The sequence below is a fragment of the Neodiprion pinetum genome, chromosome 4, assembly GCF_021155775.2.
Source record: "Neodiprion pinetum isolate iyNeoPine1 chromosome 4, iyNeoPine1.2, whole genome shotgun sequence".
Lineage (NCBI taxonomy): Eukaryota > Metazoa > Arthropoda > Insecta > Hymenoptera > Diprionidae > Neodiprion > Neodiprion pinetum.
Window position 1 is genome coordinate 26,088,294 of NC_060235.2, and position 16,692 is coordinate 26,104,985.

The 16,692-nt window shown below is 39.5% G+C and overlaps 2 protein-coding genes across 4 annotated transcripts; one reads left to right on the forward strand and one right to left on the reverse strand.

Annotated features, from left to right (window-relative positions):
- Positions 1 to 266: 266 nt before the first annotated feature.
- On the reverse strand, positions 267 to 6,522 carry LOC124216435 (solute carrier family 12 member 8). 3 transcript variants are annotated; one of them, XM_046620942.2, is made up of 11 exons: positions 6,040 to 6,522; positions 5,249 to 5,839; positions 4,469 to 4,649; positions 3,888 to 4,033; positions 3,543 to 3,774; positions 3,055 to 3,256; positions 2,723 to 2,957; positions 2,297 to 2,614; positions 1,908 to 2,063; positions 1,624 to 1,802; positions 269 to 1,522 (listed from the first exon to the last, which is right to left on the reverse strand). In XM_046620942.2, exons 2-11 carry the CDS (start codon positions 5,432 to 5,434, stop codon positions 1,363 to 1,365), a joined length of 1,995 nt encoding a protein of 664 aa, XP_046476898.1. In that variant the 5' UTR covers positions 5,435 to 5,839; positions 6,040 to 6,522; the 3' UTR covers positions 269 to 1,362. The 3 variants fall into 3 exon arrangements, with proteins under 3 accessions (XP_046476899.1, XP_046476898.1, XP_046476897.1); XM_046620941.2 differs by having other exon boundaries at positions 5,961 to 6,522; XM_046620943.2 differs by lacking the exons at positions 1,624 to 1,802; positions 6,040 to 6,522 and having other exon boundaries at positions 267 to 1,522; positions 5,249 to 5,855.
- On the forward strand, positions 5,876 to 12,256 carry LOC138190792 (uncharacterized). The gene is made up of 4 exons (XM_069135125.1): positions 5,876 to 6,179; positions 6,253 to 7,082; positions 11,445 to 11,864; positions 12,101 to 12,256. The coding sequence occupies exons 3-4, from the start codon at positions 11,476 to 11,478 to the stop codon at positions 12,216 to 12,218; spliced, it is 507 nt and encodes a 168-aa protein (XP_068991226.1). The 5' UTR covers positions 5,876 to 6,179; positions 6,253 to 7,082; positions 11,445 to 11,475; the 3' UTR covers positions 12,219 to 12,256.
- The last annotated feature ends 4,436 nt before the right edge of the window (positions 12,257 to 16,692 follow it).

Consider the following 16,692-nt stretch of genomic DNA (forward strand, 5'->3'; position numbering starts at 1 on the left):
ATTGCTCCCAGTAAATTCATTTTATTTTCTACGATTACTCTTCACGTGAAACCACGAAACACTCCAAATTATTGGCCGTTTTACACTCATTAGCGTTTATTGAGAATTAAGAGCGGATTTGGGCTGATTATTCCGAGTGATATTTGAAGAATCATGTAATATTTTCAAAAAGTGAATAACCTTGAAAAATACCAAATAGTCTGTAAACTTTTCTGCAATTCACTAAATAGCGAGTAGAGAACAAGCATCATTTTGGAAATGGAAATAAGTTAGAGGTTTTATTTACAGAACAATAAATACATAGGTACATTAGTATAAATATATGATTTTTTGTTTATATAAATATGGATTCTTACTCTGTAATACATACGTTATTATAAATATAGGTATTAGCTTATGTTGTATAAATATTAATTCTTTATCTGTTACAGTATATTTTCTTCCAGTTTTTAAGAATTTTCATATCCCAAACCACATTTTAAAAAATATACATTCATAATTATACACTAGTACTTAACCATTAATATGAATAATTCGTTTCCACTTTGTCTTAGCACGCCGCGTTTGTTTTCGAATAAAAACTTCTATTTCATCTTACAAATTTGGCCGCTGTCACAAATCAAGCATTACAAGCAAAAGCTTCCATGGTATGTTGACCATCTGTACCAACAACATTGTGCGTTCAGTATAACTATATCGTTATATGTATGGAAATCTTGTATATACTTGCATTTTTGGACTCATTGAGTAATTCCCAAAATCCAAGTGAGCTAAATTTACAAAATACTGATCGGAAGTCAGTTATTCGAGTGATAAAATAAGCTCCGAATTGTTCAGGCAACTATCACATTGACACATTGTATTAAACTGGATTTGTTGGGTCCGTTGTAAATAGCTTTGGCAGTATAGTAGAAAAAAAAAATTACGACTATTCTTATCACCGAATAGATTTATCTTCTTGCTTTCGATTAGGTTAAATATCCTGTATCAAAATCACACTTGAAACGTTACATTAATTACGTATTTGATAATTCGATGACTTCACATCATAATGTATGGTAACATTATCATTCAACAACCTATAAGCAAATAGAGTTAATTCGTTATTCAGCATTTAGGACAATGACTTAGCTGCTATAGTGACTCGCCGGTAACGATTAACGTTTTCATTTCGCTGAAATAATATTAGTTTGTTATCGAACAGGGTATATCACGTATAAAAATGAGTATGTTGATAATATGTCGAAATAAAAAAATAAATGCATAACGGCACACCGAAATTAAATAAAATTAATTTTCGGTACAAGTACACTTAGCACTATAACTGGATGCTCAAGTAGATGCCTCAGTTCCCAAATTTACTCAATCCATGTTCACGTAATGACCGGTTATGGTTGAAGTTTGATGATATCTTCGTCTTCCGGCAAAATCTTCATTTTCTTCGTTAAGTTGAGAGGAAGATATTTCTACACCTGGATGATTTGGTGTTACTACAATTTGCTCGTAATCCGAAACTCGTTTCCTGAAGTCAGAATCGGAAAGTAGTGAATGATATGGAAGTAAGCATGTGATGAAAAAAAAGCACAGAAAAGAAAACGAATAACAAAAGCAAACGAAGCTTACCCCATCAATTTTAGTATTGCATTTTTGAGCCATTTGAAAAATTTAAATTCAGCAGATATTCCCGGTTTCACTGCAGGATTAGCATGGCCAATGTAACTCCATACAAGAAATACAACAATGATATTAGCTATCGCATAGCCCCAGTGAACCAAAAACATGATCAGCAACTTCACCAGAGCCTAAAATTTGGTAATAAGTGGATGTAAAGTTACTGAAGCTTGGTGGAAAAATATTATATATACATAAATTGTAATAGTTATTATGAGATTCTAAAAATTACTAACCCCGATTAAAGAAGCCCATCTATTGCATAGAGGACTGTACCAATTTCCCAACTTATTGTGTATATGAGGCCGTTCTTCTGTGTTCACAACGCTCGCATTTTCATCAGCAGCTGGAGAAGAAACCTGACTTGTGCTTTCTGAGATACTTGAATTACGCTGGAAAAATTTGTAAACGGTATCGACATAAATTTATTTGAATACTGATATACAACCAATTTTTTCCTCATTGTATCGCTTCATTTCGCTGCGTTTAAAAAACGCCTCATAGCTCATATAATTGCTTGAATTTATGATTGTTGTAGAAAAATCCCATACAAAGAAAAAGGTGGCCCAACTAAAATATCAGGCTCCGAATCTAGATGCAACACCACAAAGTAAGATGAACTCACAGCTAAAGTTTTATGTCTGATTCGCTCAGGAAACAGACTATCCAAATCGTTGTCAATTTCTGTTGATTCATTCTGCCCCGCAGCTCCGTAGCCTCGATCAAAAGTCGGCGTTTGATTCCGAAATCTTTGTTCTCTGATGTGTTGCAAGTCAAACGTTTGTGCCAGTGCAAAATAAGCGTAATCCATACATGCATACGTTAGTAAAAACGGCATAGTCACAATAGGTGCCAGAGTGTTGATTTGCCCCGTTACTATGAATGTCAATGTGATAACAGCGACCACCGCCATAGCGTATACGGGAACTTTGTTGGGACCTTTCTGTAAAGTAATCCATCAACATTATGGTTTGTCATTACTACTTATTCTTCATCTTTTTGTTCTTTGATCGACTTAATAAGCCGCTAATGAGCAGTACAAAGGACTCACTCCTCTTTGCAAGCAGTTGATTCCTGGTATGACATTCTGACTTGCAATGGATTGTAGAACTCTAGGAGTGCCATACATAGCACCTAAGCAGCTACTAAATGACGAAACGTACAATCCAGCCAATAGTAAAACGGATATTAAAGAAACAGTCGACGCTATCATGAAGTCATTGCGTAAAGTTTCCCTGGTGCAAGTTGCTCCGAGAAATAATGAAAAGCAAAGGTAGAGAACTGTCCTGAAAAATAAAAATACCTTTGGTTTTGCCCGTTGTCTGGTGATGGATCTTTTTCAAAGTAAACCCAATTGCAGTTCATGGAATTAACATTACTCACCCAGTTCCTAGAGCTGATAACGTGCCATTTGGAATATCTGTGGACGGATGTCTCAAATCACCACTCATATTTATTCCTGCAAGTACCCCAGTAACGGTGGGAAAAAAAACACCGAACACTGTGAACCAACTATAGCCGTCTTGGTAATCGGGTAAAGTGTTGTTTCTCAAATTTCCAGATAGCCAACCTTCGAAACCAGCCTCTGCAACAAATAGTTAATATAAAAATGTAACATATTACCACAGCTAAATGTCAGTAGCTCATCAATCGTTCAGTATCAGCAGCAACATATACTGACCCACTTGTAAATATATCGGTTTTATACTGATGATTCTATGAAAGAATAAGCTCAAAACATTTCCATGAGATTCAGCAAGATGCTGATAACTGTGTTTCATTGCCTTGTTTTAATAAACGTTATCACCTTTTGCTACCAACGCTGGTTACTATCTCGAGCTTCATATTCGATTAAGCTTTGTGACACTCACCAATGTTTACATGGACAAAGCTGCCGACCATAAAATCCAACCCTGCCAATAGTAGGATTAACAATAAAATAAACTGTAACTTGATGACCCATTTAACACCGGCTAAGTTAATTACTGACAAGAGTATTACAGCTGCGCTAGCAAAACCTCTTTGGGCCCATGTGGATTCCAACCCCACCAGACCAGCCATGGATTCACCAAAACCCAAAACATTTAGGGCGCAACCAACAGCCTGATCAATAGAAAAGACATTAAAACATTTGTGATTGAGAATTATTTTGGAATCGATTAATTCTCGAAAAAATGCCAATGATAAATTTTCTCCATGAAAAAAATTCCACTTACTTGACCAAAACAGTAAAGTAGTCCTATAGACCCACCAAATCGGGATCCAAGGACATGTGATAATAAGAAATAAACACCTCCGCTTTCTACACGACATCGTTCACAAATCCCAACGGCAGAAAGAACGGATACCAGTGCAACGCAAACTGCGAAGCATAAGATCAAAACCAGTTATTATTTTTAGAGCTCCTTGTTATCAGACGTACGTATAGTTGAATAAAAGTTGAACGATAACAGATTGCTGAGAATATTTTGAAACAATTTATATAGCTGTTAGTCTATTTAAATGCTTCATTTGTTGGTAGTTTGTTTGTTTGTTTGAATGGGTTGAATGAAGAGATTTATTTCTAGCTAATCAACTGGAAAAGAGAAAGGTAAAACTCTTTCCGAAATTACGATCTTATGACCTGTTTGAGACGCAATGATAATACTTGTGAACAACAGAACTGGAAACAATTTGAAAATTGAAGGTAAGAATAAAATGAATCGAATATTTCAGCGATGATAGACCCTCAAAAACAAGGCTAAGTATGATATATATAATGTGATACAATGAATCATTTGATTTGATAAACACTCACCGGTTGACAGAATTATCAGTACAGCATTTAAGACGCCGGCTTGTCCAACAATCCAACCAGACCTCAAAAATACAATGACGCCAAAAATGTTGATTAAACAAGATGTGAAGACCCCGTCCCAAGTTCCAAACAAAACTGGTTGTGATATGAAAAAATTCGATTTCCACCACGGATCTGAACTCTAATTGAAAAAAAAAAAAAAAAACAATCTTAGACCAATGAGAAACAAAAATGCACAAGGTTGTTCAAATGCCTGAATGAGTTAGACTTTTTGAGTAATCTTTAAAATTGTGGCCCAGAAAGATGACCAAACAATTTTGAGAAACAATTAAAATTGCTGTGAAATTTACACAAAAATCAACGATTACTACTGAATTCTTAACATTTGTTGTTCAATAGAGGATAAAAGTTTGGAATGAGTAAAGCACAGTATAGTAGTAAAAGATACTAGTTATCACAAGATTAAATCATTTCATACTATTTCATTCAACCAAAAAGGGAAAATGTTTAAGTTCTTCAGGTCAACAATTGGAACTTTGAATGAATCTACTGAAAATCTAATACTTTTAAAGAATTGTAATCATTGAACTCTATTGCACTATTCTGTTGAGAAGTAACGTATTAATTAAAAGAAACTCGTCTATTCCTTTAATTCGTTACTTTTTTATTTGTCAACATTTGTCGCAGTGTGATGTGAATATTCTCAGTGAGGAAACTAAAAACATAATATAAATAAAAATCATAGAAATAATGTCCAAACGAGCTTTCTTTATAGCTCACATGTTCTTGGGCAAAGAGCTCGTTTGCTCCTGTCGACTGGTACATCTCAGGACCAAATTCTTCGTAACCACCAGTTTCTCTTCTAACGGTTCTTCGATTTCCTCCACTGCCAAGTCCATACCTTGACCACTCGACATTTTGGTCATGCACTGCAGCAGTGTTTTCATTCCCTCCTCGTGATTCCATATTAACTTTTTAAGTCTAATCAAATTTCATGACTGAACGCCGTGGCAATATATGTTTATGTCAATATTGCTTTCAGGTATTTTGCAGCTTCGCAAAATAATCAATAGCTTTGCACTATATTACAATGAATTTAGAGAGTTATAAGTGTATTTAATTATTTTTCATAGAAATATATTAATAAAAATTTTAATAGGAAAATATTAAACAATCTGTCGTAAAGTAGAAAGTAGCTGTATTTCACAGAATGTAGGTTATGTCCGTAATCCATTCACAGAACATCGGCACTTGCAACTCTTCTGCATGATTATGTGGCAAGAAGTGGAAGATAATAAGTGTTGCGAATGATACAGGTATATCGCAGCAATGAGTCACTTCACAAATACGGATGTGTATACATATGGACACCTAACGCGAAGAAACAGAAAAGATGTCAAAGAAATTACACACACGAAATAAAGTATTGATTACTTGTCAAAGTTGGGCAGTATCACCGATAATGTTTTTTTCAAGCCAGTACATAACCTACTGAGCATTGTAAATAATTTGTCAAAAATATTTCAACATCCATAAACGGTAAATATATCAGCGTGATTCATAAAACTGACAACTCGAGAGGACAGCCATTTTTGTGACGTAGCAATAGCACTAGATGACATCATAGGCAATGAGCGATTTCAGCTGGTCGTCCGCGAGTTGGTTTAGTAGTGCTGAAAATTAAACAAGATGATTTTTAGACATCAGTGAGGTAAGCATTTAAAGTAATGAGGTAAAGAAAGCCGACAGCATCTCCGAATCTGAGGCCCTTTGATTTTCTTTAGGGCCTTTCTAAGGATCTCCCCTAAATTCCCAGTCCTCAATCCACCAGGTAGCGTTCTGCAACTTTTAACCCGCTGCTGACAGTAAAATTCAATTCAGGGTACATCAACAAGATCGCACCGACATTCGTAGCAGCCGAAGTAGTGTCTGTATGGAAGCTTGAGATTGAGTCGGTACAAAGTGAGTACGTAAGACTACTTGTCGGCTGCGACTGAGAAATGTCGATCGGCTCGATTATCCCCGTGAGAAGACGCGTAACCGCGTCCACCACCAACCGCCTTCAACGACCACCGCCAACCACCCCCAACTACCTCCGATCACCTCCTAACACCTCCGTCCACCTCCTACCACCCCCTACCACCTCCGAACACCTCCTACGACCCCTTCCACCTTCTACCATCCCCTACCACATTCTACAACCCCCTACCACCTCCGACCATCTCCGAATACCTCCTACCAGCCCCTAACACCTCCTACCACCCGCTACCACCTCATACCACCTCCGACTACCTTCAATCACCTTCGATTACCTCCGTCCTCCTAGTCCACCTCGTCCTTCGCCTCCACCTCTTTCGAAGTCGAATTTTACCACGTAGCGGACCAGGAGCGCAGGAACCACGGATCGCTTGTCCCTAAATTCGAGCGTTGACTGAAGAATATAAAGACAGTTGCTCTAATGGCTTTGGTGTGACAACCGAAAATCTTCGTGCGCTTAAGCTCCCTTAGATGTTCCAAGGGTAGAGTTGAGAACTTATTGCAGAACATCAGAGAGATACCGATTTCGACATGATGCTGGCTACATTCACCTTCCGAGTAACACAGCTTCGCAATGGTAAGCCCAAGCCAGTACTTGGCCGTCTGTACTTATCGACTTGTCGGCGATACAAGAAATTAATAACGAGAATAAATTTTTTCCAAAATTCGGAGCAAAACAGTCATTTAATTAAAGCATAGGTACCCGAGAAAAGAATGTATACATATTTATATCAGATGTAATAATGATGCAGAGACCAAACAGTACTATAAATTTTATAATTTTCCAAAAGACAAACTGAATCATCTACAATAATACGTCTATCATATGGAAATAGAAGAATTAGTCATTTCGAAATGAGATTCTGTTCGACATGCGCTCGATGTATTCCATAACATTGATATTCATAATTATTCGAACAAATTTTCATTTGTTCACTCGATCTTGAATTTTCGTAGGCATAGAATCGAAACGCTGTTTTAGCTAGTCGCAAGTGAAGTACCTACTTTGGGTAGAGCAGCAGAATTGTTTTCGAAGAGTGTTCGTATGAAAAAGAATTCAGAGTAACTGTAACACATCACGGATGCGCTAATTTTGATCGAAATGAAACGGATGCTCCGTATGTGAGACAGTATTTAACGCAGTGTCCTGATTTAAAGACCTGAAAACGTGATTGTCGGTATTTTTTATTTTTTTGATAGGGAGTAAAAGAACGAAGCTTCTTAAAACTTCGAGTGTATTTTATCACACATTTGAAAGGTACGAGCAAAAATTTTGACCATCCAAGTGTCGCAGATCGGCAGGGTTATTAAGGGAGCTTTCCAGTGTGAAATTTTCAAAAAATCGATTTTTTTTTTTTTGCTTTATCGAATAGTATACACTCTTCCGAATATTCCCTGAAATTTTCATGCCGAAATTCAGATTATTTCGGTTACTGTACAGCATTTCTTGGTAGAAGGCAACGGAGCGCTACAGCTGCCGCGTCGGCCGTCTGCCCGTGCGACTGTTATTTCTATTGTCTCGTTCCTACCTGCACGTACATGAACTTGGCTCGCCAATTGTCGAAAATGTGAATTCGGACTATTGCATAATTTGCCGTTAATTAGTCGTAAATTAGTCGCGCAATTTATTTTTTTGTCGCACTCAATTTTGAAAAAAAAAAAACGGATGGCGTGCTAACTTTTCAAAAACTTAGCGCGCCATCCACCAAAATAACGCACAGCGAGCATCATTCGTAATTCTGACTTGGTTGATAATTTGCCAGAAATAAGCCGCAAATTAGTCGTCGAACTTTTGTTTTTGTCGCACTCAATTTTCAAAAACAAAAGCGGATGGCGTTCTGATTTTTCAAGAATTTAGCCCGCCAACTACCAAAATAACGCACAGCGAGCACCATGAGTGATTCTGATTAGGTTGATAATTTGCCGCAAATAAGCCGCAAATTAGTCGTCGAATTTTTGTTTTTGTCGCACTCAATTTTCAAATACAAAACCGGATGTCTTTAGAATTTAGCACGCCATCCGCTTTTTTTTTTTTAATTGGGTGCGACAAAATAATAAGGCGTGACTAATTTCCGGCTAATTGACGGCAAATTATGCAATAGTCCGATTTCATATTTTCGATAATTAGCGAGCCAAGTTCATGTACGTCCTACCTGCTCGTCGTTCAGTTCGATTTCGACATTCAAAATGGATAGATGTACGAAAGAGGAATGTGCGTGGCAGGATAGAAAAGGCTCGAGAAGCGGACATCCGCGAAATAGACGAAAAAAATCCGGTGGTTTCAAGGGAACAAATCGACACGATATCGAAACGAATCTAACGTTTGCGAGCACTTCGGCAGCAAAAATCTTGAAAAAGAGTCCAGAGTTTGAAGTCCGAATCGATCAAACGTTTAGCTACGTGATTTTGGAGTTCTTTTTGGTTTTCGGCGCTCTTCAGGAACTGTTGAAGTGCAAAAAGTGTAATAGCGACGTGAAGTTTTTTAAAAAATCGATTCGCGGATTGGGCTTTAAAATTTGTGTTCAGTGTTCGTGTCCAGATCCGGCCGAGATAGATTCTTGTCCTTTGATAAAAAATGCTTATGAAATCAATCGTCGTTTCTGCTTTGTCATGCGATTGGTCGGCATCGGCATAAATGGCATTAGAAATTTTATCGCCTTGATGGATTTAACTGCAAACTTCAATAATAACACCTATTATGGAATCGTAAAAATCCTGCAGATTGCAGCGAAATCAATATACGAGGCCGTCGTGAAAAAAGCAGGTACCGAAGAGAAGGAAAAAACTTTGGAAGCAGAAAATCGGGGCGATATTCTGACGGTGTCCGGTGATGGATCGTGGTCGAAACGCGGTTTCACGTCGCGCATGGGTATCGTGTCCGTGATTGGAAAATATACCAACAAAGTTTTGGATGTTGCTGTCAAATCAAGCTTCTGCAAGGCTTGTGTATTCTGGAAAGGACAAGAGGGAACAACCGAGTACGAGGCGTGGTCTGAGACGCATGAATCCGAATGCAACGTCAATCACGAAGGCAGCGCGGGAAAAATGGAAGTCGACGGTATAATCGAAGTATTCAAGAGATCAGAAGAATTGCACAACGCGAAATACGGTTTCTATATAGGAGACGGCGATACAAAAACATTCAAGATGTTATTAGAAGCCAAGCCGTACGGTGACGATTTGACGGTAAAAAAAAAGGAATGCGTTTTGCACGTGAAAAAGCGAGTATATAAAAGGGGAAACGAAGCAAGAAAAAGGTTAGTTCAACTAAAAAAGGCCAAAAATCAAATCGAAGACAAGGCAATGGAGAGTGAACCGAAAAAAAAAGGATCTCGTTCGAGTTCTCCGAAAACTAAAAAAAATCAAACAAAAAACACTGCTGTTGAACCGAAAAGAGCGCAATTGACGTTAAAATTATTGACAAATCTCTCGGAATATTATGGCTTGGCAGTTCGTCGAAATTCCAATTCCGTGGAAAATATGAGGAAAGCCATATGGGCTACATTTCATCACAAAAGCTCAACTGATGAAAATCCTCAGCATGAGTATTGCCCTCCGGGAGAAGATTCGTGGTGCGAATGGCGCAAGGCCGAGGCCACAGGAGAGGAGTACACCCATCCACCAGCACTCGACGAAGACGTACAACAAGTTTTAAAACCGATTTACGATGATCTAACAACGGAGGATCTCTTAGAACGATGTACGGGCGCGAACACTCAAAATAATAACGAGAGCTTCAATCACTGTGTGTGGCAACTAGCCCCAAAGCACGTATTCTGCGGCAAGCAGATAGTAGAAATCGCTACGCAGTGTGCTGTGTGCACCTTCAATGAAGGTTACGACCCAATTTTAAAAATTTTGGAGACGATGGGATGCACGATAGGGCCGAGCGCCGCAGATTTCGCCGCTAAATACAAGAATGCGCGCATCACCCAAGCAAACCGCCGGGCGTCCCTGGATAGCAAAGAGGCGAGGACAGCTCGTCGGATTGAACAATCCATTGAGCACGATCTTTTCGAAGAAGCAGAAGGGATATTGTATGGACCTGGCATCGCTGATTGACCGTAAGTAAACGATTTACCTAAAATTTCCTCACTTGAAACTTTGAACGCGTTTTTCTCGAAACAGCATTTTTCAAAACGGTGGCCAACTTGGAGGGCAGAGTTTTAAAGCTATCGAGTTGAATTTTTTACACAATATTCTTAACGTCATTGTTTATCGTGCTATGGAAGCTTTTTTTTTTTTTTTGACATCTTCCTATTTTTTTGTAAAAAAAACTGCCAAAAAAAAATGCTAAAATCGATACTTTTTGTTCAAACCGGCGCCATTTTTGCAAAAAAAAAAAAAAAGAAAAAAGCTTCCATAGCACGAAAGCCAATTATATACCGATCAATAATCTTTTTGTGTTTTTTGTCTCAGATCAAAATTGTGACCCCCAATGTGGCCACCACATCCAAGTGCATTTTCTGCAACAATTGTTTCATCATTTTTATAGATACTAATTAATAAATAAATCGATCTTTAAAAAATTGTTTTGTATTCTTCAATACCCAATTAATATACAAAAAAAAAACCAGACCGATTAGATTATTTTTTCTTTAAAAAAAAAAATCGCGAAAAACAGCGATTTTTCGGGCTGTCACACTGGAAAGCCCCCTTAACTGACTCGTTAACTGAAGAATATATCTTCAGTCAAAGGTTGACCATCGAAGAGCCTAGCCGCTTCAGTCGGGAATCGGCAGGAAAGATGAAGTGCGTATTTCTTGTCTGAAATGTAGAAACTAAAATCATTATACATCATGTCATATTATACATAGTATTGAAGTTCGAAACTAGAGTTTGGATGTTCGGATGTGCAGAATGTGACGTCGCCGAAAATTTTTTTTCTCTTGACGTCATCGATCTATATAGACGAAAATCAGCTAACCGAATTCCTCAGTCTGGAAACAACCGCGCAGTAGAGAGGACGTATGAAAACCGCGCTCCGCAGATTTCGAGTACCGGGTTCTCTACCTCCTGAATCCTGCGCTCTGAGTCCACTTTCTGGTGTAACTCGAGTTCCAGGACAAGCGCTGGGTGGTTCCTGCACTCCAGGTCCGCTACCTGGTGAAACTCGACTTCAGAACAAGCGCTCCGTAGTTTCTGCGCTCCAGGTCCGCCACCTGGTGAAACTCGACTTCCAGGACAAGCGCACCGTAGTTTCTGCGCTCAAGGTCGACTACCTAGTCAAACTTGACATCCAGGACAAGCGCTGCGTGGTTCCTACGCTCCAGGTCCGCTACCTGGTGAATCTTGACTCTCGGAGGACAAGAAAGACGAGGAGAACAAGGTGGACGAGGAGGACGAAGATTTCTGCACAGTGAGTATAGATAACATTCGTGTAATATTTAATGGAAATTGTAAATATATTTTATCTAAAATTTTTTGAGCTTGTCATGTACACAATAAATTATTTCAATTCATTTTTCGGGCAAGCACAAATTCAGGAGCTACAAATGCGCTAGAAAAATTAATTCTATTATTAATTAATTATAAAAATCCTTACACAATATTTTTGCTGTGTTCTTATACTGAAAATATTTATTGCTATTCCAGGTACAACCCGAGGTGGTTATCGGTGGTTGTTCGAGGTGGTTGGCGATTGTTGGAGGTGGTCGGAGGTGGACGAGGAGGAGGACGAACTGAACTGAGTCTCAAAGCCCTGTTGACATAAAAGCAGCTATTTGACAGAAATTATAGTTTATAGTTTACACAGCCCATTGCATGATATTTCATTACAAATACATATGTTTCAATGTATTTAGGAATAATTTATCAAATATACGATAAAATTGATGCATCGGATCATCGTCGACTTTAACTTTTGAAATGTCCTACCATTTTCGAACACCTCCTACCTCCCCCTGCCACCTCCGACCATCAATGGCCACTTTCGACCACCCCCTATCACCTTCTGCCAGCGCCGACCACCTCCTAACATTTCCGAACACCTCCAACCATCCTATTTAGCTATATTACCAGATTAGCTATGATATGAAAAGAGAAGAATTATTCATTTCGAAATGGGATTCTATTCGACGCGCGCTCGATGTATTCCATAACATTAGTATTCATAATTATTCCAACAACTTTTCATTTGCTCTCTCGATCTTGAATTTTCATAGGCATAGAATCGAAACGTTGTTTTAGCTGGTCGCAAGTGAAGTATCTGCGTTGGGTAGAGGAGCAGAATTGTTTTTCGAAAAGTATTCGGATGGAAAAAAATTCAGAGTAACTGTAATACATCACGGATGCGCTAATTTTGAACGAGATGAAATGGATGCTTCGTATATGAGACGGTATTTAACGCTGCGTAGTGGTTTAAAGACCTAGAAAGGTGATAGGGAGAGAAAGAACGACGCTTCTTAACACTTCGAGTGTATTTTAACACACATTTGAAAGATACGAGCGAAATTTTTCATCATCCAACTGTCGCAGAACGGCAGCGTTATTAGCCGACCCGTATCTTCAGTCAACGGCTGACCATCGAAGGGCCTGGCCGCTTGAGTCTGGAATCGGCAGGAGAAATAAAGTGCGTATTTCTTGTATGAAATGTGAAAGCTAAAATCATTATACATCATATCGTATCATCATACCTCATACATCATACATCATACATCGTACATCATACATCGTACATCATACATCATCATACATAGTATCAAAGTTCGAAACCATAGTTTGGATGTCGGACGTTCAGAAAGTGACGTCACCAATTCAGAATCAGCTAGCCGAATTCCTCAGTCTGGAAACAACCGCGCAGTAGAGCGGACGGATGAGAGTCGCGCTCCGCAAATTTCGAGTATCGGGTTCTCAACCTCGCGGATCGCGCGCTTCGGGTCCGCTACGTATTTCGAGTACCGGGTTCTCAACCTCCCGGATCCCGCGCTTCGGGTCCGCTACGCGGTGAAACTCGACTTCCAGGATAAGCGCTCCGTGGTTCCTGGTTCATGTTTACAATGAATTATTTCAATTCGTTTTTCGCGCAACCCCAAATTCGGTAGCTGTCGGTCCGCAAATAAAATTTCTCGACTCCCAGGATAAGCGCTCCGTGGTTCCTGGTTCATGTTTACAATAAATTATTTCAATTCGTTTTTCGCGCAACCCCAAATTCGGTGGCTGTCAGTCCGCTAATAAAATTTCTCGACTTCCAGGATAAGCGCTCCGTGGTTCCTGGTTCATGTTTACAATAAATTATTTCAATTCGTTTTTCGCGCAACCCCAAATTCGGTGGCTGTCAGTCCGCTAATAAAATTTCTCGACTTCCAGGATAAGCGCTCCGTGGTTCCTGGTTCATGTTTACAATAAATTATTTCAATTCGTTTTTCGCGCAACCCCAAATTCGGTGGCTGTCAGTCCGCTAATAAAATTTCTCGACTTCCAGGATAAGCGCTCCGTGGTTCCTGGTTCATGTTTACAATAAATTATTTCAATTCGTTTTTCGCGCAACCCCAAATTCGGTGGCTGTCAGTCCGCTAATAAAATTTCTCGACTTCCAGTATAAGCGCTCCGTGGTTCCTGGTTCATGTTTACAATAAATTATTTCAATTCGTTTTTCGCGCAACCCCAAATTCGGTGGCTGTCAGTACGCTAATAAAATTTCTATAACTTTATAATCTTCTCATAATCTTTCTGGTAGATTATATCGATAAAAAAATTATATCAAACCTTACACATTATTTTTGATTTGTTCTCATGCTGAAAATATTTATTAGTATTCGAGGTATAACTCGAGGTGGTTGGCGGTGGTCGTTGGGGGTGGTTGAAGATGGTCGGCGGTGGACGAGGACGAGGACAAGGAGGACGAGGATTTGTGCTCGGTGAGTAGAACACTTTTATAATATTTCATGGCAATTGTAATTATATTTTATTTGAAATATTTCAAACTAGTCATGTTTACAATAAATTATTTGAATTCATTTTTCGTGCAAGCACATATTCAGTAGCTATGAATGATCTTATACAATTGATTATATTATTAATTAATTAATTAATATTCTTATAATATTTGATGGCAATTGTAATTATATTTCATCTGAAATATTACAAACTTGTCACGTTTACAATAAATTATTTCAATTCATTTTTCGTGCAAGCACATATTCAGTAGCTATAAATAATCTTATACAATTTATTATATTATTAATTAATTAATTAATATTCTTATAATATTTAATGGCAATTGTAATTATATTTCATCTGAAATATTACAAACTTGTCACGTTTACAATAAATTATTTCAATTCATTTTTCGTGCAAGCACATATTCAGTAGCTATGAATAATCTTGTACAATTTATTACATTATTATTAATTTGATTGTTTACATTAATCCTTACACAATATTTTTGATGTGTTCCTATATACTAAAAATATTCATTACTATTCCAGGTATTACCCGAGGTGGTCGGAGGTGGACGAGGAGGAGGACGAGCTGGACGAGGAGGAGGACCAGGTGGACGAGGAGGATGACGAGGTGGACGAGGAGGAGGCGGGGTGGGTCGTGGGAGAGGACCTCTCCTCTCCTCAGAGGAGGGGACGGGGAGGGGGAGGGGTAGGGGGAGGGGGAGGGGGAGGGGCAGGGAAGGGGGAGAGGTGGGTGGGGAGGGGGAAGGGAAGGGAAGGGAAGGGAAGGGATGGGGAGGGGAGGGGAGGGTGGCGGGGCAGGGGGAGGGGGGAGGGAGGTCGGGTGGGAGGGAGGGAGGGAGGGAGGGAGGGCGGGTGGGAGGGAGGGCGGGAGGGAGGAAGTGGAGGACGGATGTCAGTGCAAGCCCGTTAGAGTTAATAGAGCAGAACACGCCCGCCCGCCCGCCCGCCCGCCCCTTCCCTCTCCCTCCCTCCCTCCCTCCCTCCCTTCCCCCGCCCTCCCTCCCTCCCTCCCTCCCTCCTCCCTCCCTCCCCCTCCCCCTCCCTCCCCTCCCCCTTCCTCCCCTCCCCGCCGCCCTCCCCTCTCCTCCCCTCTCCGCCCCTCCCCTCCCCTTCCCTTCCCCCTCCCCACCCACCTTTCCCCCTTCCCTGCCCCTCCCCCTCCGCCTCCCCTCCTCTGAGGAGAGGAGAGGTCCTCTCCCACGACCCACCCCGCCTCCTCCTCGTCCACCTCGTCATCCTCCTCGTCCACCTGGTCCTCCTCCTCGTCCAGCTCGTCCTCCTCCTCGTCCACCTCCGACCACCTCGGGTAATACCTGGAATAGTAATGAATATTTTTAGTATATAGGAACACATCAAAAATATTGTGTAAGGATTAATGTAAACAATCAAATTATTAATAATATAATAAATTGTATAAGATTATTTATAGCTACTGAATATGTGCTTGCACGAAAAATGAATTGAAATAATTTATTGTAAACGTGACAAGTTTGTAATATTTCAGATGAAATATAATTACAATTGCCATCAAATATTATAAGAATATTAATTAATTAATTAATAATATAATCAATTGTATAAGATCATTCATAGCTACTGAATATGTGCTTGCACGAAAAATGAATTCAAATAATTTATTGTAAACATGACTAGTTTGAAATATTTCAAATAAAATATAATTACAATTGCCATGAAATATTATAAAAGTGTTCTACTCACCGAGCACAAATCCTCGTCCTCCTTGTCCTCGTCCTCGTCCACCGCCGACCATCTTCAACCACCCCCAACGACCACCGCCAACCACCTCGAGTTATACCTCGAATACTAATAAATATTTTCAGCATGAGAACAAATCAAAAATAATGTGTAAGGTTTGATATAATTTTTTTATCGATATAATCTACCAGAAAGATTATGAGAAGATTATAAAGTTATAGAAATTTTATTAGCGTACTGACAGCCACCGAATTTGGGGTTGCGCGAAAAACGAATTGAAATAATTTATTGTAAACATGAACCAGGAACCACGGAGCGCTTATCCTGGAAGTCGAGAAATTTTATTAGCGGACTGACAGCCACCGAATTTGGGGTTGCGCGAAAAACGAATTGAAATAATTTATTGTAAACATGAACCAGGAACCACGGAGCGCTTATCCTGGAAGTCGAGAAATTTTATTAGCGGACTGACAGCCACCGAATTTGGGGTTGCGCGAAAAACGAATTGAAATAATTTATTGTAAACATGAACCAGGAACCACGGAGCGCTTATCCTGGAAGTCG